This window comes from Colletotrichum destructivum, chromosome 1 (assembly GCF_034447905.1).
Source record: "Colletotrichum destructivum chromosome 1, complete sequence".
NCBI lineage: Eukaryota > Fungi > Ascomycota > Sordariomycetes > Glomerellales > Glomerellaceae > Colletotrichum > Colletotrichum destructivum.
In genome coordinates, this window is record NC_085896.1 from 4589236 (window position 1) to 4615719 (window position 26484).

General features: G+C 54.0%; 9 protein-coding genes across 9 annotated transcripts; 6 read left to right on the forward strand and 3 right to left on the reverse strand.

The window, feature by feature from the left end:
- Positions 1–806: 806 nt before the first annotated feature.
- CDEST_01385 (Putative protein kinase) lies at positions 807–3333 on the reverse strand. Its single transcript, XM_062917544.1, has 3 exons — positions 2386–3333; positions 1564–2307; positions 807–1510 (listed from the first exon to the last, which is right to left on the reverse strand). The coding sequence occupies exons 1-3, from the start codon at positions 3136–3138 to the stop codon at positions 1184–1186; spliced, it is 1824 nt and encodes a 607-aa protein (XP_062773595.1). The 5' UTR covers positions 3139–3333; the 3' UTR covers positions 807–1183.
- Positions 3334–5345: 2012 nt separating this feature from the next.
- Positions 5346–7999, forward strand: CDEST_01386 (Putative protein kinase; the record flags this gene model as incomplete). Its single annotated transcript, XM_062917545.1, has 4 exons — positions 5346–5402; positions 5499–6497; positions 6563–7318; positions 7400–7999. 4 exons carry the CDS (start codon positions 5346–5348, stop codon positions 7997–7999), a joined length of 2412 nt encoding a protein of 803 aa, XP_062773596.1.
- A 341-nt stretch (positions 8000–8340) lies between these two features.
- CDEST_01387 (uncharacterized protein) lies at positions 8341–9384 on the reverse strand (the record flags this gene model as incomplete). The annotated part of the gene is made up of 3 exons (XM_062917546.1): positions 8341–8709; positions 8790–9022; positions 9084–9384. The coding sequence occupies 3 exons, from the start codon at positions 9382–9384 to the stop codon at positions 8341–8343; spliced, it is 903 nt and encodes a 300-aa protein (XP_062773597.1).
- A 48-nt stretch (positions 9385–9432) lies between these two features.
- Positions 9433–10365, forward strand: CDEST_01388 (uncharacterized protein; the record flags this gene model as incomplete). Its single annotated transcript, XM_062917547.1, has 2 exons — positions 9433–9750; positions 9805–10365. 2 exons carry the CDS (start codon positions 9433–9435, stop codon positions 10363–10365), a joined length of 879 nt encoding a protein of 292 aa, XP_062773598.1.
- Positions 10366–12367: 2002 nt separating this feature from the next.
- Positions 12368–13661, forward strand: CDEST_01389 (uncharacterized protein). Its single transcript, XM_062917548.1, has one exon. The coding sequence runs from the start codon at positions 13095–13097 to the stop codon at positions 13644–13646; it is 552 nt and encodes a 183-aa protein (XP_062773599.1). The 5' UTR covers positions 12368–13094; the 3' UTR covers positions 13647–13661.
- Positions 13662–13714: 53 nt separating this feature from the next.
- CDEST_01390 (Putative major facilitator superfamily, MFS transporter superfamily) lies at positions 13715–14905 on the forward strand (the record flags this gene model as incomplete). Its single annotated transcript, XM_062917549.1, has 1 exon — positions 13715–14905. The coding sequence occupies one exon, from the start codon at positions 13715–13717 to the stop codon at positions 14903–14905; it is 1191 nt and encodes a 396-aa protein (XP_062773600.1).
- A 996-nt stretch (positions 14906–15901) lies between these two features.
- Positions 15902–16347, reverse strand: CDEST_01391 (uncharacterized protein; the record flags this gene model as incomplete). Its single annotated transcript, XM_062917550.1, has 1 exon — positions 15902–16347. One exon carries the CDS (start codon positions 16345–16347, stop codon positions 15985–15987), a length of 363 nt encoding a protein of 120 aa, XP_062773601.1. The 3' UTR covers positions 15902–15984.
- A 1387-nt stretch (positions 16348–17734) lies between these two features.
- On the forward strand, positions 17735–18264 carry CDEST_01392 (uncharacterized protein; the record flags this gene model as incomplete). The annotated part of the gene is made up of 1 exon (XM_062917551.1): positions 17735–18264. One exon carries the CDS (start codon positions 17735–17737, stop codon positions 17918–17920), a length of 186 nt encoding a protein of 61 aa, XP_062773602.1. The 3' UTR covers positions 17921–18264.
- Positions 18265–22253: 3989 nt separating this feature from the next.
- Positions 22254–23099, forward strand: CDEST_01393 (Putative protein Ecm13; the record flags this gene model as incomplete). Its single annotated transcript, XM_062917552.1, has 1 exon — positions 22254–23099. The coding sequence occupies one exon, from the start codon at positions 22254–22256 to the stop codon at positions 23097–23099; it is 846 nt and encodes a 281-aa protein (XP_062773603.1).
- Positions 23100–26484: the final 3385 nt, after the last annotated feature.

Here is a 26484-nt window from a genome sequence, read left to right on the forward strand (position 1 = left end):
TGTAGTTGCCTGGCCTAACCCTTTCCAGTAGAGCCTGCCTCAGTACATTGCTGACTTGTTGCCACAACTTGAAGTTGTTTCCAAGCCTGGCGAACCATCTTCGGGTTCGCCTTGATTACAAGACGGCTATGCATCGGTTCACGGCATCTTACCAAGCCGTGGCCGAATACCTCGAGTGCGCCCACAGAGAAGCCCACCATGGGAAACAATTATGTGCTTAGATCTCCTGACCTCCTGTTCTCTGCCTCGTTGCCTGGTGATTCGGCTTTCCCAAGCCAAGACGAACGCCCTGATTATTCCCAAAACGTAGAACAATCGTCCGAGACAGGTCGTCTGTGTTATGTGAAAGCCGACCAGGTCCTGTGGCCCCGTGGTAACAGTGAGGCTGCATGCATGGTGCCATGGAAAACTCGGTGCGTCCGACAGGGAGTTTGGCTTACCGAAGACCTACCTCACTGTGCCACAATGGTCTTGAGTAATCATATTTTAGTCGAGTACGTAGGTGTAATGAGGCGAACCATCCATCTTACTTTCCGTTCTTCACAGCCTGCTTTAGCTCCCTTTCGCAACTTTGAATCATCTAAGCAATCACTCACACCTTCCGCGCCAACAAAGTGATTCTTAGCAGTACCCGTCACCGAGCAGGGCGGGATCATGGCTACTGAAGTATTTCGAGGAAGATACACCGACGAAAACGTCATTCTGGTGCAGTTAAGGACCATATTTCCGCAGGAAAGATTAAGGATTACTGTAAGAGGGTTCCATCCATCTTCCGTTTTCATTCATCTTTGAAGATGAACATCGTCAGGGGTTGACCATGTACTGAAAAAATTCTTGTAGTCCGAACGCGGCCGCTTCTTTTGTACAATCCCAAGGAAATTGACACAGGTGCGGCTTTTAGAAAGGCCCCAGTAGATATGACAGAACACTGATCTGAGAAAAGACTGAGCGCAGCAAAGTCATGGAGGCAATCGAGATGGATCATTACGCAGAGGGGAATTGACATGTGCCGTGACCAAAACTGCATCTCTCGGAGTTCCTTGAAACGAGGTGTTCGATCTTTCGTGATATGGCGAAAAACGTTGAGGGCTGGGACGAAGACTCGGTTAACTAAAATCCAGAAACCGTCGAATAGGAAGGAAACTTTGACGAAATACGAGGAATAGATGCGTCCCGTACCAGATCATCCCCTGAATGTTGAAGTTTCGCCTCTGTACAGGTCAAAGTTGCGATAGCGTTGGTCCTCGGCAATATACCTCTTGGCCGTCGTGTTAAGGTCGGCTCGAACAGGCGGACGCGGCTTGACCTTTGTGTTTCTTGGGCATGGACGAACGCAGTAATCCGAGTTTTCGCATTTCTTCTTGATGGCTCGTAACTTTTCCTTGAGCTCGTTGGACCGTATTCTGTAAACGCCATCCGATCGAACAAGTATCATTCTCTCGTGAATCAACTTCAACATGTCGTGAACATACTCGGTGCACGTCGGATGTGCGTGAAGTCGCTCGAGTTCCTAAGCGCCATTAGTGCAACTCTATTCGAATGGAAACTGGCGAGCTCGCCCACCTTCGTCACAACATCTTTGACTTTGAATGCATACCCCTCCTCCTCGGGTACTCGAACAATCTCGAAGTAGACGCATGTCTGGGCGCCGTTGATGTAAGGCGAGAACCGCCGCTCGCGAAAATCCTTGTATCCTTTCCACCCATCTAGTATCCATACCATGAATTCAAGAAAAAGGCAACCTAGAGTCCAGATGTCAAAGTCGCGGGACACATATCCATCTCTACCATCGATGTCGCACTCGGGTGGCCGGTAGTTGGGCGTCATTGGGATTTGCTCTCCTGGTCTGTTGGACCGACTCTGGTCACCGTGGGTTTTTGTCAAACCAAGGTCAGAAAGGACAAGAGTTCCCCGACCGTTTCCTTTGAAGCAGAGGATATTTTCCGGCTTGATGTCCCCATGCCTTCCATAGAGGCGCTTCTCTCCAGCGAAGAGGTTTGGGTCATGGATGAACTTCAACGCATCTGCCATGCCGGCCAGCTGCTCAGCTACCCACTTGAAGAATTGGTGGTCTTTCTGCTGGGTTTCTTCCTTCTCCCAATAAGTGAGCAAGTCGTATTCTGCCCAGGGAAACAAAAGGAAATAATCAGTGCGGTCGGATTTCTGATGAATGACAGTGCAGAGAAGGGTGACAATGTGGTGATGACGGCCCCCAAAGCGTTCGAGCTCCGAAACTTCTCCGCGAAACACCCTTTCATCCGATGTGTGAAGCCGCTTGAGAGCGAAAAGACTCGGAGGCGCCGAGATCTAAAATATAAATGAAAAAAAAGTCAGAGAGACCATCAAACTCATCGACATGCAGAATTTCATGTTCAAGTCTCTCACCTGCTGTAGGTCGGCGTGAAAGCCGTGTTGCCAGGCATGGATAACAATCTTGTGGACTTCTCCATAGCCTCCGGATAACGTTTGTAACGGGGAAGTTGAGCGTAGGATTTTCCAAGGCGGGACACTGTCGAGGTCAAATCTATGGTGAGAAACTTGGCCCGGCTGCCGAGACTTTTCAAGAAATGGGGCAAGGACTTTGGGTCGGTAGTGGTAGAAGGTTGACACCTCTCCTCTTTTCCAGTCATTGAGGAGTGGGTCAAGCAAAGCTGTCTGGTGAAGCTTTTGATCGTCAATTTTCCTGTCCAGAAAGCGCTTTAGGCAGCTTGTCTTATTGATGAAAATGAGTATGATGAGAACTCGGCGGTATGTTGTTCTAGGGCTCGCTGTCGTACCCATAACACGTTCAGTCCAATATGAAGTGGCTGAGGACGAACTGCGAGGCCCTCCGCGTATCTCGTCCGGAAGGATTCCTTGCGTAACAAGTTGCTTGACGACATTGTATACTGCATCCTTGTCGAGAAGGTGATCAATGAGCTTTGGAGGCCAAAACTCTTGCTGTCCCACACGCCTGGGGTCACAATTAACTGCGTGTTTCCAGAATCTGTCTTCGATTTGTTCTGCAGCAGATTGGGCACTGATGGCGGACAACGGAGGAAGCTCAGGGTTCGCCCAATCTTCTCCTACCGGCTCATGAAAATCAATATCGGGCGAGTCGTTAAGCCGAAGTTCTGGGAGGGGAAGCTCGTTTGCCATAGTTCTGCGCCTTCGTTTGATGGGAATTAATATGACGTTGATTCTAGATGTGGGTGTGAATGTCAACACTGTGGAAGATGTCGCACATTTCACAATAAATGAAGCGACGATTGGGCAGCCCAATGTATTATAGAATCGACATTCTTAGATCCAGTGATAGAAAAGCAGTGACTGATGAGATCAAGGAGATGTTCATTCCGGACCTGGTGTGCTGGCATGAAGAGGGAGCCTCGTTCGGGACACCACCTCTTATGCAGCTGCAGCCACGGACAGTCCAAGGCATCCCTAGGCAACCAAACAGGGTCAATGAACCCCTCACCGGTCCCGCTGCGCCTCTCTCGCTTTTTTTGGAGATTATCAGAAAGCTGCAGGTTACTGAGTTGATTGTTTCCAAGACAGTTGCTATTGGTTATGAGTGCATCTTGATCGCACCTTTGAGAGTTGGAAGATGGTGTTCTCATCCAGATAATGCATGTCATGGTTCGGGGCACCAGCGTGCAGGCAATGCAAAATTGCAGCCTGCCTGAAATTAGGAAAGATGATGCGAGGATTCACCATTGCTGTTGTGATGGAAAAAATGCAGTATGGCTACCTCTTGATTGTGGCGGTCTTTCTTGCACAGAGATGTTATCTGTCAGAAACGTCAAGCTGTCCGCAAGACATTTTATAGAAGCAAGAAACCTGCAAATATTCTAAAATAATTCATACGCAGCATATGAAAGAGGGCGAAGAAAATCGATACCCATAGTCAAACGGTTACTCAATAATCCGGCAGACAGTGAGAATTCCCAAGAAGAAGCTCCTGTTATTTGCGACCTGACTTTCTGTCACTAGAGAACCTTTCCACTGAGACATTCTCGGACCTCGGGGTTATCCTTATCATGTTAGCCATAGTCTGAAGATGACTTGTAGTTTTTCTTACTAGATTCAGAGGTGTTTGTTCATCTCGCGCTTTAATACAATATAAACTTTGTCGTGTCTGTAAACAGTCAGCTGGTGTTTTCATGATGAAATTGTTATACCATCTAGGCATTGAAGAAATACTATACCTCAATTTCAAATTTCCCCTCACCATAGAGTTTGGTCAGGAGGGTGGAAAGACTGCCTGGGCTCTTGACTAGATTGCAATGAATGAACTGCCATCCACTTTCTTCGCTTTCAGCAGTAGCAATGGAATTCATTGATTGTCGTGACTCGTCGATCGATGAAAAACTGGAAGTTTCGGCTACTAAGGTTTGCGTTTCCTGGTACAAGCTCAATTCAGGATCGGTTTGACAGTGCCTGTTACAGAGGAAGAGTCGTAGAGAGGGCAAACAAACGAAGAATGGGCAATGCTGTGCCTGTGACAGAGGAGGAGTTGCCGAGAGGGCAAACAAGCGAGGAGTGACAAATGCTGTGTAGGTGGATTAGCCTATTTTACAGCAGAAATAATCAATATATGATGAGGATAGATTCTTCTTATAACACTGATTGTCAAATTCACAAGGCGAGTGTGTGAGTGACTACATGTCCACAAGACTGCTGAAGTGGAAGAATGAATCCTTTCAGAGCTATTCTTAGCCAAGCTGAGGCTCGAGGAACTACTGGACGGCCAACAAGACGCCTCCCACATTCAAGGCATTGCGTTATTCTACTTCCCACAATTGGGTGCCTTGCCTACCGAACGCCCTGGCTGATGGGGTAACTTGAAAGGTACGATGCCCTTATTGCTTTAGCGCAAGTCTGCCTATCTACGTGCATGTATCTGAGACCTACGCCACCCCCAGCCGAGTTAGTACCACCCACCAACTATTGGATGCCCAGAGTTCGGTGTGAGAATTCATGGGGGTATTGGGGACCACTCGACAGCCCCTTTCGATATTGGGTCACTAGCCAAGTCCATCATCTCAGGCGTTCTTTCGAGGGAGCCTGATCTTTTTTGGTGTCATTTTGAGAACACTCAAGGAGGCTGTGCCATATTGGATCCCGCCATGGACAAATGCATCTCATATTCCCTAATCTCCAGAACCTATGATATATGATCCTCGCGGCAATGCTATAGGCAGAGCAGGTTACAACACTTCGAGGTAAAGTGTTTATATGAGTACCTACTTTTACGTGACTCTCTTTGAGCAATCACTGGAAGCCACATCGACAACCCCCGAGACCGCCACTTCCATTGCATTGTACTTTGTCTCCAGGTTGTTTCACCAGAGTCCAGTGACACTATGAGTTTTCGTGAAGATGGTCTGAAACACAGTGTGCCCATCCTATTGGAGCCCCAGGTATTTAGAACCTTCCGAGTTAGTCTTGATAATTGATTCGGTTCAAGCTGCCCTGTTTTACATGGCTGGTGGTTAATGTTGAGCTAACTGGGGAAGGATTTGAAGCTACCCGAAGAACGGCCCAACTCATCGCCGGGCACGCCCACCGCGTGGAATACGAACCATAATGTATCACGGCAAGACATCCATGGTCCCTTGGCCCCAGACCAGAACTCGAATCACTTATCGCCTGGTGAAAGCCGTACAAGCGCTGGCAGAGCTAGGTTCGACGACGAAGTCAGTGTTCACACAAGAAGAGACCGTGGATATAAGGCCGCAGCATGGCGGTTGCAACAGGAGACGCCCGATTCCAGTGTGCCTCCCAACTTGGCGAAAGCAGAAGACAACCTTGTCGGCATTGGTTCCATTTTTAACCCTCAGAGCCAACATAGACCTACTTCTGGGTCTTCTTTTATTGAAGTCATGGCGAACTGCATTGAGGCATCTCTAGTCGCGTATGCTGGCAAGCCAGGAGCGGCGAAGTGGCTGCCTGTGAATAAGCTATTGGAAATTACCAACGAAGAAGACGTTCACCGAGCGTTGTCAGAAGCTTGCAAAGGTAGGGGACTCGCAGAAACTATCCTACGAGAATACGCTGCAAAAGTCTGCGGCCGGCTCAGCTATACTGACCGCGCTGGGCAACCGACTTCGTCGCTTGGTTCGAGGAGCATGTTTGCTATATTGGTGATGATCAACAAAGTTGACGAGATCATGTGCTTCATTGATCATGGATTCACGGACGAAAACCTACCGCTGGTTCCATATGGCGAAAATGATTTCCCTGCCTACCCCGGCGGATTGAACCCTGGCGAAGTACAATGCTTCGACTTGGGAAAGACCTGGGACCGTCTACAGTGGCGTACGTTCCTGAGTTATCAAAGTACAATGCGGTCTCCGTTTTTTGAGTTGCGACAAAGCGAAAAGAGACTACCGCATTACGAACTGGACCGAAGCACGGTTCTTCCCTTTATCAACGATCACGGCACACGAGAGACTACACACGGTGGTTTCAGCATGGTGAGACGGATACAAATCCACTCGGCGCATCACGACGAGGTATCGTACCCACCCGAAGAATGGTGTTGCCTAGCATTTGAGCATGTCGTCTAATGATGCAACAGGATTGCTCTTCAGGGGATCCTTCTTTTGCGGTCAAAGAGCTTCACTCAAGCAACGACTCTTTTGATAAAAGGCATGAACACAACTTCAAACAAGAGGTTCGAGGATGGGCCAAGTCAGCAGGTGTCTCAGAACACCCTCACCTCACCAGACTCTTGGCAACCTGGAGTCAAGACGGAAAATGGAGCCTGCTATTTCCCTGGGCCCAAGGCAATCTCAACGGCTTTTGGGAGAGAATGAGCACCCCCAAACGGAGTCCGAGACTTGTTAAGTGGGTATCCAAGCAATGCCTTGGCCTAGCCGAGGGTCTGCACAGGATTCACAAAAGCCGCTCCGACCCTAAAAGGCAGTGGGGTATCCACGGGGATATCAAACCTCAGAACATTCTCTGGTTTGACGATCCCAACGACGACCAGGGGATTTTGGCCATAAGTGACTTCGGATTCACTCGTTTTCACGGCGAAGAAACTAGGTCCAACGCACTTCCTGTCGGTCTTAGCCCGACGTATCGAGCTCCCGAGTACGATACCATCAACAAGATTTCCAGAGCAGCCGATATCTGGGCTTTGAGCTGCGTCTATCTCGAGTTTGTCACGTGGTATCTAAAAGGACATGACGGCGTGAGAGAGTTTGTTCGGAGACGGATTGAAGATGACCGCGGAGAAGCGCCAATCAAGTCAGACAAGTTTTTCAACTTCACACAGCCGCATGCAGACAAGAGAAACATCACTGTCGAGGTCAAGCAATCTGTCATCAAGGTACGTTGTTCATTAGGCGATACCTCTTTCGAACGCACTTGTGCTATGTGAGTGTCTCGGCTGCTGATGTGTTACATGCAGTGGATCGCTGAGTTACGACAAACCTCATATTGCAATCAATACTTCAAAGAGCTCTTGAATTTGATACAGCATAAGCTCTTTTGTGTGGAACCAAAAACTCGAGAAAGGTGCGACACGCTTGTTCTCCAACTCAGAGAACTCCCGGTTGCGACCTACGATTACGAGGCTACGGCACTTCTTGATGACTGTTCCAACATCATTCCAAGAGTTCGTGATGGGGAACCTCCAGAGTGCGGAGGATTGACTCCCTCAACATCACACACCCTATACGACGTCCGAAACACATGGCATTCATACAGCGATCGTGGCTCAGACCGCTCTGAAGGACTGGATAATTCACAAGACTATGCAAACAGCAGCAATGCCCCATTAGCCAGTTGTGGTGAAACAGGGCTAGAGAACCCAGGATATTTATTTGCCAGCCAAGACACGGAAAGAGAGTTGACTTGGAAAAAGCTCTTTAGTTCGACTGAAGAGACTCCGCTCTTAGGGTCTTCTGAGTATCTTAACGCCAGTAGCCGGCAGAAGGATGCCAGCTGGTGGAGTTTCAGCGGCATTTTGGGCATTCTGAAACAGTGTTTCCATGGCATAGATCCTTAGAGTAGATTGTTCAAGTTATAGTGTACGTAAATCAGGTACTACCCAAGGCGTTGTGACACCATACGTGAGGCTGATCAACAAGCGCAAAAAGTCCGCCGATTTGGAAGGCCGCGAGACAGAGCTTTATTTCTAAGGGCGGAGTCGGGTAAAAGTGATTGTAAGCCAAGGATTTCAACTTTACGGAGATTGCACCACTAATCTTAGTATCATTGTCCCAGCGATAACTTTGATAGAAGAATATTCTGCAGGTGACTGGGTGTGTAAGTACCTAAGTGTGGCATGCTCATGGGAAAAATATCCCGTGGTCACCTTAAGCTATTGCATGTTTTGTTGAGCCGATTTCAGGTTACGGGGGTGGAGAGGAGGTGAAAGAGAAATACCAAGACTCGAGAGATGTTGCCTAGGACGATAGGCGTATAATCGGGACAGATGTGCTGCTGAGCAGGTCTATCAGAGCAAAAGCACGTCCTCTTCCCCAGAATTAAGAAAGAACCGGCATCTAAACTCATGACGGCCAAGCTAGCCGCAAATATGCTAGTAAAAGCCGCGATCATGACGAGACGCAGAGCTTCGTTCTTCATGAGGAAGAGGATGACGACGGCGGCTTCGATCACGAGAGAGGCCGCCAGCACGGTAATTATAGTTACGAGACGTGAGACAGACCTTGCCGAGTAGTATTCGATTTGTGTAGTGGTCTCGTGACACATTCCCTTGAGTATCTGTTAGCACGGTTCCCTGCTTTCACTGTCCCAAAGTCGTCAAATCATCCACATAAACGGCCTTCACGCACCGATGAATACCACCCTACAAAATTTTGCAGCGATCTTGTTAGAAAGTCACTGTCGGTCGAGGTCGGACTTAGAGCGATGAAGTCTTGTCCATGCTCTTGCTGTTGTTTGAGGAGCTTGCTGCCGTCGCCGATGAAGGGCTGCTCGGATTCGAACCAGCTCTTGAAAACACGGAACACGCGCTCATCTGGTGCAGGGAGTTTCATAACTTGGTTTTGGCGTATGAGGGCAACCTCTAGGATTAAGCAGCGTTAAACCCCAAAACATAGGGGGGGGGACGATTTCAGAAAACATACGGTACTCTTTGGTCGCTTCTTGCAGGCGACGCACGAGGTCCATTTTCAGTGATTCTCTCGCGTCGCCATCCTTAGCTCTCGCCGACAATACTTCCCAGCATTGTATTGACATCTGCGCGTCCAAGTCCGTCTGAGCGCGGTCTGCTTCTTCTTTGTCGAGCTCTTCGAGCTCGGTATCTATTTCTAGGAGAGCCGATTGAAGATGCAACAGGTTCCTTGAGCTCAGACTTTTGAAGCCCCTGAATATGAAAAGCTCTGGGTCGGAAGCAATTAAGTGTGAGAAACTCGGGTAGCCCGTCATGGGCTCATCAGGCTTAAGAGGACCATCCGCACGCTTCAAGGCCTGCCGATGCTCTTCGTGAACAACATCGGGGCCGTCACCCAGCGCCTGCAGGGTATGATCATGGGCGACGCCATCGAGGCTCTGCCGGATTCCGGGTCGGAGCCGAACCTGCTCTCACTCGATCATGTTGTCCGCCGGGGTATGCGCGAATTGATCAACACGAACAACATCCGCATGATTCAGTTTGCGGACGGCATCGTACAGAAGACCATGGGCTTCATGAGGCTGAACTGGGCGTATGCGAGCTCGACGGGCGACGATGCCGATGACGAGTGGTCGGAGCACTTTGTGGAGTTCCACGTCCTCGAAGGATGTGCATACGACGTTATCTTAGGCCAGGACGTCCTCGAAGACACGGACGCTTTCGCCACACATTAGAAATCGTTCGTGGACGTCATCACATGTTCAGAGCCGTCGGGACTCAATTTGGTCACTTGGGCTTCCGAGGACCACCGTGGACAGGCAATACTACCGGGTGCGAGCGGGAGTTCCTCCAGAGACTGGCTGAGAACAGGCCGGCAACACCGCTTGCTCTCGCCCCCTTCAGCAACGGACGAAAGTACACAGGCACCGTCGCCACTTCTTCCAGATCGGCTCCCCGGGCTTGGCCAGGAAATGCGGTCGGGACCATCAGGCTTTACTTCTGCAGGTCTGAGGCATCACAGGCGGGAAGAGCTTGAACGCCGTGCGGAAGCCGAGCGCAATTACAGGCGGATGCCCCGCGGGCCCCAAGGAGATGCTGCAGTCGCCGAAGAGGAAGAATGCCAGCGCCGGTATGACATGGCTCAGCTCCTGCCGCCAATCTCGGACGTTAACTCAGAAAGTGAAGGCGCCCTAGTCACCACTAGCTCTGCCGTCGGGGCGAAGTTTGTTGACGGGAGAGCCGACCCGGGCCGCGCAGCCTCAACGAGGGAATCGCTCAGAAAGAAACTGGGCTGACTGCGGGATGTCTTCCCAGGCGGCAGCGGGCGACACTCTGTTCAGGGCGATGTCAGGGTTGCGGTATAGAGAGGAGTGGTCGGATAAGGGCATGACTGAAGACCCGGTATGTTTTCGTTGTGAGATCTCTACGAAGAGCCCAATGTCGTGCCCCGGTCTCTGGAATATCCTCGAAAAGTAATTTCAACTCAAAAGCGGGGAACGCTGTGTGAGGATAATTATCACAAGGACCGGTTGAGGTCTCCCAAATTTGTAAAGATTTTGTACAGAACAAGTGCCATCTTTGAGTTAACCAACCTTTTCCGAGTCCGTGGCTGTATCTCCATTCAACGACACCTTCACTACCGAAGCTATGCTCTAGGAGTGGCCTCTATGACCATTCAACAAACCACAATTGCCACCGTCGAAAACAGGTGACGTGGTTACTTGCAGGCCGATTCCTGCTTGGTTGGCGTGTACAGGAGTGAGAAGTGCAGCGGCTCGAGCTGAACCGAAACTAGTCCCCCCGCTGATTCTGTGCCCTTTTCTCTCGCTGTGCTTCATCCAAAGAGATAAACAACCGCCGGGCACAAATTGTATGGAGACCTGTCACGGCTTCCAGCAACAGTCCGCCAAAAAAGCCCCCCAATGCCCAAAAGACGCGGCGATGGTTGTTGACCCATCCGACAGAAACAAGCGAGTACACCGCACTGATGCCAAACCCCGTGATTGCAGCAGTTTAGTAGATGGCCGGAACTTCGGCCGCAACGAATACAAGGCAAGTGACCATAAAAACGGATAGAGGCGCAGTAAGGAAAGGTAAAGCTTCCAAAGAGACAAACGTCCCGTCACTGTAGGCTAGGGCACCAATGAGGAGCCAAAACACGAAAGAAGTGGACAGGAAGCCCACAAGGATGCCGGTAAGGGATGACTGTGACAGGTGATGGGGGGGCGACATGGTTGTTTCGAAGGCTAGGTGTAGTTTCTGACGTCTTCGAGTGATTCGTCGGCTGGCGTGCTGGGTTTATGGAACAGAGAGGGCAGAGTCGGGGAACGAAAAACGAAGTAGGAACCTATGACAAGAAGGGCGAATGATCAGATTTATGCTCGAAGACGGCTGAGTCCGGCAAGAGAGAGCTGGGCAAGGCTCTCTGGTAGGTAGAAATGTTGGACCACACTCGGCCTCTTACAATCGTTGGAAAAATGCATGTTGTCCTTGCGACTTCTTACCGTTTGTTTCTGTTCCAACGGGGTGCCCAGAGAAACAAAAGTCCCCCCCCCCGGAAGATCGCGGCCTTGGCCGTTGTGGAGACGAGCCCAAAACAACGGTTCACCATGCATCCAGTGAGTCCGTGACCGGCAGGCCGCAGGTGTCTACTTCTACTACGAAAACCCGACTTTAGAGAAGGTTCCAGGATCCACAATTAGAGACTGTGGGTGTTTACTGGCACAAAACAAGAACGCCTTGACTGGGATAGAAATGTACAGAGACAGGCACTATTGAAGAAGCTTCCCCTATACGCTTTCTGTCACCTGAGGTCCAGGATATCGAAGATCCTGGCTGAAGCATACCTGAGTGAGCTACTGGTATAGCTAGCAGGCTCAGGCTTCACAGCCTGCGTGTTGTCATCAACCCTAGCCTTCCATCCAAACGTTGGCATCAAATTGACGAGTCGTAGTGGCGTTACTAACAAGAACAACTTCTACGACCGGAGTGCGGATGATGAAGAAAGTGTAGGAGTCAAGCCGGCTGGGCCAATAGGTTGGGCTGGTGACTAATCGCAGCACATCATATTTTGTTTCTTCTTCGTTCTCACTCCTGACGAATCTCAGATGAAACAGTTCGTCCCGGATATCAGGACCCGCCGGCTCGAGTCACATCGTCGTTCTTGAGGCTTGTCGAACCGAAGTAGGGTTTTATGACGTAGGCTGCCGGGTGTTGAGTTCTCGGCCCGAGTCCCACAATTGCGGCACGGCCGGGCTGGGATTCTGACGGACCTCCGGCCGATCTTTGTGTATCAAATTGGGTAACTACACTAATGACATTTCCGGCCATAATCGACGCTCACCCAATCGTACGGATTGGCGAAAGAGAGAAAAAGAAGAAACGCACAGAACCCCGCCCTTCGCTCTGCTTGCTCACAACTAGATGAGTAGATTTATGATCCTGCCAGAACAAGTATTGCGCGGGTTTACTAGACTGGCCAATTGGGTTGAAAAGAACGGACTGACGAATATGTGGCCTGCTGGAATACCGGAAGAAGAGCCAATTGCGCCGTGCTGGGATTAGTATAGCTCCAGATTCCCTCCTGTCTGCCCCAACAGTCAGCGTCCCATCATACCTCTCCTCGCTCCCGGTGCCAGGCCTGTCTCGCGTCTCGCGTTTTCGTGATGAAGAAGAGAACGGAGAAAATAAAATGGACCGCCAACAAGACCCAAAGTTGGCCTAAATCCGAAAACCCCGACGGGCCGGATGACACTAGCCTCAGGGCTCGCCCAGGGTTGATACCGTCATTGATGGGTCTTGTGGTTCGAATCCATGGGAATAAGCCGGAGTGCGGCGGCTCGGTGAGAAGAGGCGGCTGCAAGGATGAAGTCATGTATGGGGCCGGGTTTTCCAACACCAATGACTCGGTGTTCCCTCCGCGACGCTCTGAAACTCGCGGCTTCAAAGCGACCTTGCGTCCACACTGCATGTATGGCTGAGAGGGAACTTCTTGGGGCGCTCACTCGACAAAATCGCCGACAAAATGCAGTCCTTTCTCCAACATCGGCGGGCAGGCGTTGAGGCCCAGGCGCAAATCGACCGGGATATCGGGAAGACACAGTCTTTCAATGCGCCAAGCCGAACACACGATGAGATGCAAGAACAACCTTCCGCAGAGAAGAAACAGCAAAGCCCGTCCTCCGAGTCGCCGAACACGGCCGATACGGAAGCGCCCGGACAACGACCCGACAGAGCGTCGGGGCTTCTTGAGCGGAGCCAGACGGCGCGGACCGAGTGCTCTGAAGGCACGGCGCTCGGCCGGGTCTTGACCGGCATCCACGTCCGGGACCGCACGGGCGATGAGGGGCACGGGGGCCGCGTCTTCGTCGTCGGCTGGGCGGGGCCGGACGACCCCCTGGACCCGCACAACTGGCCGACGGCCAAGCGCATCGGCGTGACGCTGCAGATCTCCGTCATCGCCCTCTTCGTCGGCGCCGCATCGGGTATCGACGCAACGGTGCTTCCGCAAGCCGCGAAGGCGTTTGGCGTCAGCGAGGTGGCCGAGTCTTTGGCCACAGGCACGCCCCCCCTTTAACGTCATCCGCCACTCTACCCATGTTCACAAACACTAACACCCGCTCGACAGGTCTGTATCTGGTAGGCATGGGCCTCGGGTCGCTCGTGGCCGGCCCCTTTTCGGAAACCTTTGGCCGCAACGCCGTCTACGCCGGCTCCATGGCGGTCTTCATGATCTGGATTATGGCCTCCGGACTCGCGCCCAACTTTGGCGCCCAGATCACCTTCCGCTTCCTGGCCGGGTGCTCCGCCTCGACGCCGCTGGTGTGCTCTGGCGGCTCGATCGCGGACATGTACAACCGCCTCGAGAAGACGTGGAGCTTCCCGCTGTATGCCATCACATGCTTCGGCGGGCCGATGGTCGGCGCCGTCATGGGTGCTTACATCGGCCCCTCCAACGTCGTGAGCTGGCGATGGACCGAGTGGACGGTGCTGATCTCCTCGGGCCTCGTGCTGGTCCTGGTACTTCTCTGCATGCCCGAGACCTACGGCCCGCTGCTTCTCCAGTGGAAGGCCGCCCACTACCGGCGGATCACTGGCGACGGCCGTTTCCGCTCCGAACACGAGATCGTCGATGCTACTCTCTTCAGCCGCCTCAAGACCAGCATGACGAGGCCGTTCCTCATGCTCACGGAACCCATCATCATGGCCATGACGCTGTACATAACCGTCGTCTACATCGTCCTCTTCACGTTTCTCGTCGGATGGCCCTACATCTTCGAGTACACCTACGGCCTCGATCAGGGCCTCGCCAACATCGTCTTCGTCGCCATGTTTGCGGGTACGCAAATCAACTTCGCTTTCGTGCCGCTCATCTACTCGATGACGGTAAAGCGAGTCAAGAACGGCGTGCATGACACGAGTTTCAAACCGGAGATCCGTCTCTGGTACGCCATGTTCGGCGCCGCCGTCTCCGTCCCCGTCTCCCTCTTCTGGCTCGGGTGGACAAATTTTGCCAGCATCAGCATCTGGTCCGCCATTTTCGCAGTCATTGTCTTCGGCTACGGTGTGACCGGCATCTTCATCTGCGTGTACATGTACATCATCGACTCGTACGAGATATACTCAGCGTCGGCTCTCACGTTTGTCGCCCTGATCAGGTACATGGTTGCGGGAGGCATCACCGTGGTTGGGATACCGTTTTACGAGAACCTGGGTACGCACTACGCCCTGACGATTCTCGCATGTATATCAGGGGTGCTCGCGCCGATACCTTACATCTTGTACCACTACGGTAGCTGGATCCGAGCCAAAAGTCGGTTTGCGGTGTCGATGTAGAAACACCCAGTGTCCAGAAGGTAGTTACGCACGAACTCTGCAAGGTCGGCCCATGAGTGACCTGTAATCTTCACTCGCTCGGGTCATCAGGATGGGCGCTGGCAACTACGAGCATATAGAAAAGCTTCCAGTAATTGAATGCAGCTCGTTATCCAATGTGCAATCCGACGCCGGTCGTGTTTCTTGCACACATTTGATGAGATGTATCTGGAAGGCCTCCTTCGGCCTCGGGATGCCACACCCACCATAACCAGCTCGGCGGTGCGGAGATGAAGTCCATTAGCAGATGTCGCCCTGATGGCTGCAGAGTCAGCTTATGCCCGGCTGCAGGTAGCGCAGCAACGTCGATAGGTGGTCCCGAGAACCAGGAAACCAGCATGGAGGGAGAGACCTAGTCTCTGGGGGATCAAGCAACGGCAACTCTTGTGGTGAGACAGACCAGTACGTCTCGACCCGGATCGGGCATCCAGAACCCTTCGTAGGGGGGACGTTTCCAATGACGGGCGGGATGCTTCCGCTATCACAGCTTTGCTCCTTTTTCACTCCTTTCTGTTCCCCTCAGACAGGACAACGCTCCATCCTGACTGCTTCTTACACACGTCTCGCAGCCCCTGGAGACATATAGGCGAAGGAGATTGCTTTATTGACCTCGGCGTCTCAGATGTCCAGAAAAGCAACTCTGACACGGTCCTGATCCCGGGTTCACGGGGCAGACGGGCCAATCCGCGTTCACCCAGCTCGGCAAAGCCGATCTCAGCTGATCCGAGCCAAGCCAAAGTCGCACCTCACCCGTCGACGAGTATTGCACATTGTCTTTGTTGGTTATCAACACGCATCGTCTTTCGAAAGCTCGAACTGCGGTTGTAGCTTCAGCTTCAGCTTCAGCTTATATGGAACCCTCGTTACGGCGCTCAATACCGACGACATTCCAGCACGACTCACGGCCGAGACAAACCCCCCCTCCCCCCCCTCCCCCAAAGTGTTGAAACACTGTTCAGACGAATCAAGAGACCGGGGTACGGAGCACACCTGTCAAGTCTCCAAACCATGTCAGAGCTCCGAGGACGAGGTTGGCAGCCTCAAAAGGCCCACCGACCTGACTGGCCCAGCATCTCGGAGTCAAGCTCCGTCTGCTCCTCCTGTTCAGGCATCACCAGGAAGAGACAAGAGAAAAATATCGTCACGGTTTCCGCGCAGTGGCATTTGCATCTGTCATCCATCCATGCCGTCCCCGCCGAGGCGCCTTTCTTACGTCCACGCCCCTTCTGCTTGGTTTTTGTCAGCGCTGGGGACATCTCCACGTGTGTGCAGGCAGAGTCTTTCCAGTCTAGACCTGTGCCGGTCCACAACTGGGGCGAGCATCGCGAACCAACGAGAAAGAAAGGAAAAAAGAGGTTAAGATGGATAGAAGAAAGAAAAAAACTGTGAATTTTTCCCCCCATTTGATATCCACAATGACCAAGACGATCCACATGATGAGTCCTTCGACGGACGCGCCCAGACCCTCCCACCCCTTCAACCCTTGCTCCGACGCAAAGCGGCTCGTCTGCTGACGTCAAAAATGCGTGGGAGATGCCTGCGCAAAATTTTTCTCCATCTTGGAAAAAAAGAGGAAGAAGATGAAGAATAGCCCACTTGGCGCCTTTGGTTCGTGGCCCAAAGAGAACGCTCGCTCCTACTTGGAAGCCCGAAGTATCCACAGGTTCGCGCGTCCTCGCCAACATGAGACGAATGGGAAGAGAAACAAGGAGTGAGAAAAAAAATCCTCGCAGCGTGGGTTCCGTCCCTGTGCGGTGTCCGAAGCCCACCCCCCCCCCCCCTTCCCAGGCTCCTCCTCGTGCCTGATCTCTGCTGGGCCATGGGCCCTGTCACACATCAGCCCTGAAATGAGGTCGTCCGCCCTTCTTCCACCCTCAGCCCCGTCGCACGTTGGGCACGCCGCACAAGAACGCGGGCCCATAATATTGAGAATCTCGTTCGTGAACCCCCCTGAACAAAATGCAAGTCACGCTAGAAGCACGCTAGAATGCTAGGAATTCCGCGCACTGGCCATGATTATGGAGAAATTGGGCGGGACTCCGCTGGATAGAAGCACGCTAGAAGGGCGGGAGAACACTCGGAATGGGCAGGGGTGTCGTGCCTGAAGAGTTTGAGAGGCTCGCGGACCCTGGCTGCGCGCGCATCTCCCCTTGGAATCATCCTGCTTTTTTATTGCCATGCAGATGCCACCGTTCTAGAGCTAGAGGAGTGATACGGTTGCATCTGAGGCCATGTCTCTCCTCTCCGGGTGTCTTGTGCATATTTGACAGTTACTCAGCGTCGACAGTTGGTGTCTGGCAAGAGACGCCCGCGGACGCAGCAGTAAACCCGACGCAAGTCCGTGTGGTCATTGGTGGCTGGCTGCCCGAACAGGCCGACCAGACCAGGGAGCATTGTGTCATTGAGAGCATCGCGAGCCGCAGGGGTTTATCCCTCATATCTGCGGCGTGAGACCTCCTGCAGAGGGCGTGCTTCGGCTTGCACCGAAGCACGCCCAGCAGCCTCGCAAGCCACGACCATGCCTCCGTCGCGGCGACATTCCGGCCGCTCATCGCCGACCAAACTCCACGTCTGGGACGGAACCGGGCCCATAGGGCGTAGCACCGCTGCACCTCGGAGCAAGCCCGGCGAACGAGGGAGCAGCACAGCGCGAGCAGACGAGCAAAAGCCACACTCTCTCATCGCCCTGCGTCTGTGAGATGTGACCGCGCGCAATGCACGTCAGAGTCATCCGGCGCAGGCCCCTCGACCACGTCAGCCACGAGCGGTGAGGATAACGCGCAGGTCAGCATGGACCGTCTCCCGTCTGATAGGGTGGCTGGAAGAAGCGGTTGCTCTCTAGCATCAAGCCCTCCGTGCAAGACAATACGCGGGATGCGAGTGCACAGCAAAAGCGACCGTCTCATACCCACCCACCTTGCCAGCCCTATCTGTGAAACCCGCAGCATCAGCGAATTCGTTGCTACGTTCCATTGAGTGTTGCTGCTGCTACTGCTGCTGCTGCTGTGCTCTTGCGAGGAGCTTACCAACGGCCTCGCGATAAGGAACAGTTCGTCGACCCTTCGACATACCCGACCACCTCCATCCACCATCGGCCGGCATTGGTCGCTGTGTAAGCAGCTTGCAAGCCGAAACTCCATGCGTCGCCGTCTGCAAGAAATGCACGGTTCCCACCAAGGGCCCGCCTGCAGGGCTGCGGTCTTTATTCTTTGCACCCTTTCCCCATGCCTCCTCGCGCCCTGGCGATTCCACGACGCCGCTGACATGAGGAAGGGCAGGGACGGAATTGCGGTGCACGTGATTGTACTATATGCCTTCGGGGTAGGATGTCTACTGCGTAATGGGAGTTGATCACAAATGCGAGGAGCATTGGTCAGCTGTTGCTGCTGCGGGATTCAGAGTTTCATTCCGTACACCACAAACACCACAAACAGACGAGGGTCTTTTGGCTTTTGCGGAGATGACCACAATGACGCGAACGCGACGAGGGGAGGAGAGTTGTTCAGTCCTGATGACTCCTGGATGGATGACTGATCTTTGTTCTCCTCGCCGACCGTCCGTCCGTCGTCGGGGCCACGGCAACAAATGAACCGTGCGGGTGGCCCGGAAGTGAGCGACCCCAGGGGCCAGGGCTGCCAGGGGGTGTTTGGACGGGCCAGGGTCCATGACCACGAGAAAAGACTCACGGCCGCAACAGAGGCCGAACTCCCATTTCGCCTTTTCTCCTTCTTAAACCCGGACCATCGTCAAGAACCGGGACAGGATTCGGACGACACGGGACCACATCGTGAGCCCGGTTTTTGTTCATCCCCTCGCTCCCACGTTTTGTTGCGGGGAGAGTCGGGCCCAGGAGACGGCACGGGGCCTCGACCCCCATGCTCGGGACGAAAAGCTTCAGGAACACCTGTGGGCGAGGGGGATGGATGCAACCGCCGTATTCCGCCGTAACTGCAGTGGATAACCCGCGCCGTGCTGTATACGAAGTACCTCAGGCACTCCAGCAGCAGCGGGTTCTTGTGCAAATCGTGGGGTTCTCTCGTCTTGGTTTCCGCCAGGCACCGCCGCCCCCAAATCAAAGCCTGGAAAGCCAGATTCGAAAAAGTGGTCACGCGCGAAACCCGGGCGCCTTGATCCACCATCCCGGCCTCCGCTCGGCTGCCGCAGTAGGTATTCGTACCACAACATAGGCGCACGGCAGAAACAGGACGGCCCCCCCCCCCCCCCCCCCCCCCTCGGCGTGTAACGGTGGCTTAGATCCTTCTCACGCGAGACGGGGACGGCATAGACCCCTTGTCAAAGGGAGACGGGATGTAATTGAACCGCACTCACTGTGAAAGCGAGAGACAGGCAAGAGAGGCAGAGAGACACAAGGCGATGGTGTCTTTAGCATGCATGCAGCAAGCCACGCTCAATGATGCCGTGAATGCTCCCACGTCCACGCAAAAGTCGCAGTAGGGCAGACTAGCTGGCAGACTGGCTGCTGATGGCTCATTTCGACTCAATCATAGCCTGTGTGTCGGACGCGACAGTCCGGCCAGATTGGGATGGTTGAAGGGAAGGGGGTGGGGGGTGTCTTGAAACTGCACACCCCTGCCAAAGCCGTCGCCCAGATGACTGATGACTGATGAGCAATCCTGATTGATGATGAGTGCGTTTCATTGAGAGCTTCCCCGTTGCTCCGTACCCGATCGCGGTGCCGAGGGGCTCCGACCCCCCCCCTCCCCAGTACAAGGTTCGGACGGCCAAAACCCCATCAACCCAAGAGGATTTATTTCGGCCGGGTCGACGGCCCCAGTTGGGCTTTTGTCATCACTTGACAGTTCCTGTACGGCGTGACAGTGGTGATCCTTGCTTTTTTTTTCTTCTTCTCTTCTTTCTGCGTGCTGTCATCTCCAGGGAAACGGAACCAGTCGGCGGGCCGCAATTGACTGTTTTCTTGGTACCTGATACTCGGTTGACGTGCTGGCCGTGATTCCGTGCCCGATCAGCAACGATGCAAAGAAGGTTTGATAGGTATCCTCAATCAGGCGACCGTCAGGCTTCCTGGCGATGTGTTCTCTGCGCCGTCAATGGCGCCCCGTCGCCCGGGGCGATAGTGCTTCGCGAAGGGCCGGGGTGGGTACGAAATCCGACTCATCATGACCATGTGGCTGGGGGGGGACGGACGGGAAGTCCAGGTGCCAGGCACCAGCCGTAAAGACGGGAGAGTGTGCGAGAGCGAGAGATACACCTAGGCGTTATGCCCAATGCGGAGCGGAGAAGATGTGTTGTTCTGTAACTCGTAAGCAAACAGTACAGTTGTCACTACTCACTAGAGCCTACAGAGCGCCCACGGCGTAACTGACTAACTAGCTACCTATACCTTCCTGCCTGTGAACAACTGGGTGGGTTGCTACGTTGTCTTCAGCCCTACAAACGAGGTGGATGGGCTCGGGGCCATTCGTAAGTCCGGACGGACACACGGATCTAACATGACAGGCATCCCATCCAGAGGGAAACCAAATTGGACTGCGCATGGCTCGCAAGGGGTCGCGATTGGCGCGTGACCGACGAGTCCAAGAGGAAACCAGTCAGCTGGATTACGCAGCTAATTAGCACTCACCCACCCTGTCGCTGCCGCGTCTCAGACTCGCACTCGCGGCACACACTGAGCAGCCAGCCCCGGGACATTGACATTCGGAATGGAGCCGGCGGGCGGGCGGGCGGACGAGGCGGTGCAGGCCGGCTGCGCTGTGTGATGTGTGCGGCACGATTCATCAGGCCGCCCTGTAGCATTCGCGGCCGTGGTCGTCGTTATTGTCGTTGTTTTCGTCGTCGTCGTCACCTCCTCAGTGCTGTGTAAATTGCAGTGTGTCGGGGCTAGACTCTAGGTAGCCACAGCCGCTCTCGGTCTGCTCGCTTTCGTGGCCAAATGCGGAGGAGCTCGCTGTCCCAATCAGGCAAAGGCCAGCGACATCAGATCAGGGACGCCCCCTCGCAGCCTTGACCACGAGGGGCCTGGCAACTTGGGTTGGCAACAGTGGATATTGGGATGGAACGGATATTGGCATTGTGTTCTTGACTTTCTCGCTTGCTGGCCTCAGCTTTGTCACAGATGCTTCATGGGGGAGAAAATGAGGCGTGTTGGGGTGCTGGTGGGGGGCGCGTAAGGCAGGCCTGGGAGGGCCTTGGCTTGGGTGTTGACGATATCCCGATCCCCGTGGGCCCGTCAGGCGTGTCAGAGGAAATGAGGGCAGTTGGGAGCTGGTGAAGGGCGGTGCGGTGCGGTGGTGATGGTGATTGATTGACGGCCCGGTGGTAGGTGCGGAGTTATGCTATCCCCCTATCCTATGTCCTGTCACCGGAAGGTAGTGTGCTCCTGTGCTGAAGGGCGCTATGGCGGAGAGTTTGGATGGTCGACGTTGATGGAAGTGATTACGGATACAAGACCAGCAGCGCACCGGCTGACAAACGCCGAGGATGATGCATCATCCAATCCAGCAGCGTCCAGAGTGACTCGGAAAAGGTGCAAGGAGATAGGGGGACGGATTTTCGGAGTACGTACCCAGTCCGTTAGCGCGGGTGATCCGTAATACTGCAATACAGTCGCAGGTATGCGCGCCGAGTGCGTCAGAGCCGATGCTTGGTATTCGACGCTAGCGTGGTTCGCACTGCGGCAGCGTAGGTAAGCTGGAAAGTCCGAACACCTGCGCTGGCTGGTTTGCTTGGGGCGGAGACTCGGGAAGCACCCTCGGCCTCGCTGATGACAAACGCCGCCCAAAGTCCACGGCCCACCGTCCATAATAATTGTGCGTGTGCGGCGCCGGTGCGATGAGTCTTCCACCGTCCCGTCCACCCATCCACCCACACAACGCCCACACCCTCCCGGCCAAGTCATTCACCCCCTGCACCTGCACCTCGCACACACACCCCTCCCCTTGTCACCGCTCCTCTTCTAGTCTTTTCTTCTCTCCGAGTCCGACAAATCCAGGTCTGCGAGCAAGTGGATGGAACCCAAGTTAAAAGAAAAGTGTTTCCCTTTCCCAACCAGTTCTCGAATCCCATCATCATCCAGCCTCAGCTTCACAGACTCACAGACAGACCAAGATCGATATCATATTCCAAGAAGAAACTTGACACGCTATATATAACATCATCGACCCTGTCTCCCTCTCAACTCGCCTCGACCATCAAAGCATCACAGACCAAGCAAGCTAGCCCAGGCATCCCTGCACCACCCATCAACCACCAACCGGCCCCCGATCTCGCTTTGAGTCATACCTACCAAAATCGCGACATATCAGTCACCGTTGGTGCACAGTCACACAAAATGTCGACATTAACCGCCACTGCTACTTTTCCTTCTCACACCCAACAACACCGACAACAACAACAACAACAACAACAACAACACCGTTCCTCTTCCTCACCTCTTCGCCTGACCCTTCAGAAGAAGAAGATGAGCATCACTCAGACCTACTACCTCGCCCACAAGGCCCGCGCCAAGCTCTCTTCGGAGGCTGGCCGCGCCGATCACGACCTCCGCCTCCTCGTCGGCCACGCCAACCTCCTCGACTCGCTGATGCTCGAGCTCGCCGACGCCGAGCGTGAACAAGAAAGCTGGTTCAACCAATCTGTCCGCGGTGCCACCAAGAGCGAGGGCCGCCACGTGCAATGGGCCGACTCCGTCATTGAGGAGCCCGAGGAAGACTGGCACGCCGACGACGCATCCGACTCGGATGACTCCGTGTCCGATTCGTCGGACGACGACTACGACGACGAAGACATGGAGATGGCCGAGACCGTCTCCCTCCGTCGCATGCCCTCCGCCGCCGCCGTCCCCGCATCACCGAGGACTTTGGCCGTTGAGGTTTCGGAAGACTATGATATGGAGGACGACCTTGAGGAGGACTACGCACAGCTCGAGCTCGTCCGCACGCCATCCCACTCCAGCAGCAGCTCACCACCAGAGCTCGAGCATGATTCGGACATCTCAGATGACGAGTCGATGCCCCCATCACCGCCAAACGCCGTTCTCACCTTCTCCGAGAAGGAAGCCAAAGAAGAGGCTTCGCAACAACAACAACAAACCGAAGACGGCTCCTTCTACTCAGAAGGCTACTACTTGCCGGCCCGGAACCCAGCAAGACTCGTGTCTGCCATCTCAGTGTACTAAACAAGAGTTACACTGGAGCATGGTCTCACACTACTTGGTCTGCGGGTTAGCATAATCTCTTCTTTGGCTTTTTTTGAACAACAGCGAGCGTTTGCATTTCAACGGCGTTTCTCTTACCGATACCAAGATAACGGCATGGGTTACGATTACTGGGGTTTTTTCTTTTTTTTACAACATGACAGCAATGTCACCGCCACTCAGGAACATTCACCTCATCTCTTTTTCCTATTCCTTTTACTATTCTATGTTGCAACGAAAAGCAAGGCACAGAGGTGGATCACATTTTTTGGGGGCCTTGATGGATAATGGATGATTATTGGGGATTTGACTCCCTTTTCTCTTCTGCTGCCGCTCCCCGGCTCCCGATCGTGGAGACTGTGGTTGAGTGGTCCAGCCTTGTGTTACAGACAAATAGATACCAGCGCCGCTGGGAGGGGTTGACACCAGTTCCCCCTCCTAAAAAAAACAGCGAGCCTAGAACCAGAAATCAATTGAGACAAACTTCAATCTGAACCCCCTTTCCTCCCACTTTTTGCAAACCGCTATTGGCTACTGATTGACACATGCGTGACGAGGTCGCGGATTGCATCATTGCTTTTCGTCTGCCTCGTCCTAGGATCGAAACTGGCTGACGAGTCATTCAGGCAGTCCACATAATTCAGCGAGGACTAGACAGTCGGTAGGTACATGGAAGATGGGAAAAACTGCCCCCAAAACGTAGCGCACCTTCAGGACTTTCAGGTACCAGATACGCGCCCTGCGATCTCGGTAGATCGGCGTTGGTCGACACCCCCCGTCCCATCCCATCCCTCGCTTACCTCATCCGATCCCGAGACTTCAAGCTGGACTGTGGCCCAATTCCGCCATTCTACCGACACGCCCCTCCACACACCGGAGTTATCTTGGCATCACGCCCCCCTCGCTGCCGAAGCCGTATCACGGACGAATCACAAAGGGAGACTGTCATGGCACTCTCGGACCTTGGCGGTGTGTTCTAACTCCCCAGTCACCGAGGCCACCAGCCGGACTTTACACGCACGAGAAAAAGGGCTGCCTGGAGGGAGGAGTTAAACGCGAAAAGCCCGACGCCAGCATGGGGGGTTTTTTTTTCGTGGTTGTTCGACTATCGCTAGTGCACATGGGAGAGTGTCACCAAGCAACAGTCGGTCACTGGCGATGGTGGCGGCTTGATTCACGGATGTGACGCTCTGTCGCGACTCGACTCGAGGATTGAGGCTGTGAGCGAGGCGACGACTGCGACTGCGACTGCGACCGCGTCAACGACGATGACAACGACGACGGCTTCATGGTTGATTCAGTCAGATCAGATCAGCTGCCTCGGCTCTCTGACCAAAAAAGCAACGAGTGCGAACCAAAACATGGCGCAGCTTGGCCGGGGAGGGGGTGTGGCAGGCACCTCGAACAAGACGATTACGACGATACGAAGCCGATGGTCGCGGGGTGCGCGGCCTCGACAGGAAATGCGAGTTGCCGAGGAACAGTCATCATTTTTTTTATTTTATTTTTGCTCTTTTCCCCTTTCCGCCCTCTCTTTCTTCTTCGTTGGTCCGGGCATCCTGGGCTTGCGCGTGCCGACGGACGAATCCCGCCCGACTGCAGACGGCGAGCCGAAAAAGGCTAAATCAAAAACACTAATCTTGCAGGCAAACGACTTGGTTTCCCTGGTTCGAGGTTGTCATTAACGACCCGAAGGGCGGAAAGCGACAGTCACACCCCCCGGCTGACATAAGGGCGCAGCACGCAGTGACATCTCGCCCTCGCATTGGAGATGGGCAGATTGGCAGATTAAGAGTGGGAGATGAGAGACGGGAGATGGGAATGGCACGACAGCTGGCCTTGGCTTCGCTCCCCTTGTCCGTGTCGCAACGTACGAGTGCACCCGGGGCCCTGACCATTTGTACGTCGCGGCCGGCTGGAGAGGGATAGGCAGACCAGTTGTCAGATTGCCAGACTCGGATGCCAACGAGGACAACGCATCGATCTGCATCATGAGCGTGTCGGAAGATTGAAGGAGGGGGTTTGCGGTTTCCCTGTTGGCAATGGTTCATCCGCAATGCCGCTGAACCGGCAAGCACCATTCCCGCGCCGATTTCGCTCTGCAACGGCCGGCACACGCACCATCCAGCCGAAGCGACCGACTGCAACGAAAGATGGGAGGAGGAGTCGATCCAGTCCCGCCCGCTGCCGCCGTCGCGCGCCTCAGCCGATCCGGCAACGTCGGCCCAGGACTTTGCAGAGAATTAGACTCGCCGTCGTTGAATCCGTCAACCAGACACTCATAGACCGCGGCAAACGACCTTTGACAAAAAAGTCAAGCCTGGACGACTAGTTCCTCGGCCCGCCGTATTGTTTCACCAGGTGACTCTTAGGCTCCTGCTCGAGGGGTCTCGGTTCAGAGCCTGCTACGCACGCAATCGCACGCCCGGAACCAACATCAACACAGAACGATGTGTCCAGGAGCATAGGCCGTCTGTCCTACACTACCCAACAAGGTCGCGACAACCGGGTCCTCACTCCACGATGTGGTTCTTCGCTTCGCTTGACCGCTCCCCCATGTGCTTGGTCTGTTCAACAGGGGCAGGGCTGTCGAGAAGGAGAAGGAAATTTTCCTCTTCGCCCTGCTTTACAAAAAGTTTTGCTGCCTGCGAGTGAGGCCCTCACTAAAACAGGGCGGTGAAAGGGGGGGGGGGGGGGGTCTCAAGCCCCTTGCCTACTTTGCTACCCAGAGTTCTAGACAAGCAAGATGAGAAATTGACCCAACCTCGTTGTTGGAGTTGCTAGCCTAGCGAGGCCCTTGTGAAAGTGCGTGCAGACGGTGGCAGCTGACATGGCCACGACCTCTTTTTCTGGTTCCTTTCCCATCCACCCCCGGATGAGACACAATTGAGGGGGGGTGGGGATGTCACCCTAGACCCTATCTGCCTATCTGCCTATCTGGCCGTCGATCATCTGAGGCTGCTGCTGCACTGGGGCTGCCGCTTGGGATTTTGTGCAAATACACCGGGCCAAGCTCTGCCTCCACACGCACGCAATGCCCATCGTAATGGCGAGGGTTGATGCCGCGATGGGAAATCTGGCAAGAGGAATAAGGGGGATAGGAAGGGGGAGCATTGACGTGGATGGCGATTTCCAAGACTCCGGTGGGGGACGCGGGACTCGTTATCGACAGGATTGCGAAGTCGCTGCTATGATCTAGGGACGCGCATCCATCATGTCATCGGCTCCACGGGTTATGCTATCCCACTTGATGGTCATCGATGATCAGCCCGATAAGACCGGACCCCGAGATCGTCCTCCGCTGGAACTTGGAAAATGAAAGGCAGAGAGAGAAAAAGGTTTCGACTCTTTGGCTCAGGCTGCACAC

Excerpts from the sequence above, each read along its gene's own strand:
- CDEST_01385 (XM_062917544.1), bottom strand. The coding sequence starts at position 3,138 with ATGGCAAACGAGCTTCCCCTCCCAGAACTTCGGCTTAACGACTCGCCC. Across the intron at positions 2,308-2,385 it reads TTCACGCCGACCTACAGCAG|ATCTCGGCGCCTCCGAGTCT; the intron begins GTGAGAGACTTG and ends TTTATATTTTAG. Across the intron at positions 1,511-1,563 it reads TCAAAGATGTTGTGACGAAG|GAACTCGAGCGACTTCACGC; the intron begins GTGGGCGAGCTC and ends AATGGCGCTTAG.
- CDEST_01389 (XM_062917548.1), top strand. The coding sequence starts at position 13,095 with ATGCAGTCCTTTCTCCAACATCGGCGGGCAGGCGTTGAGGCCCAGGCG.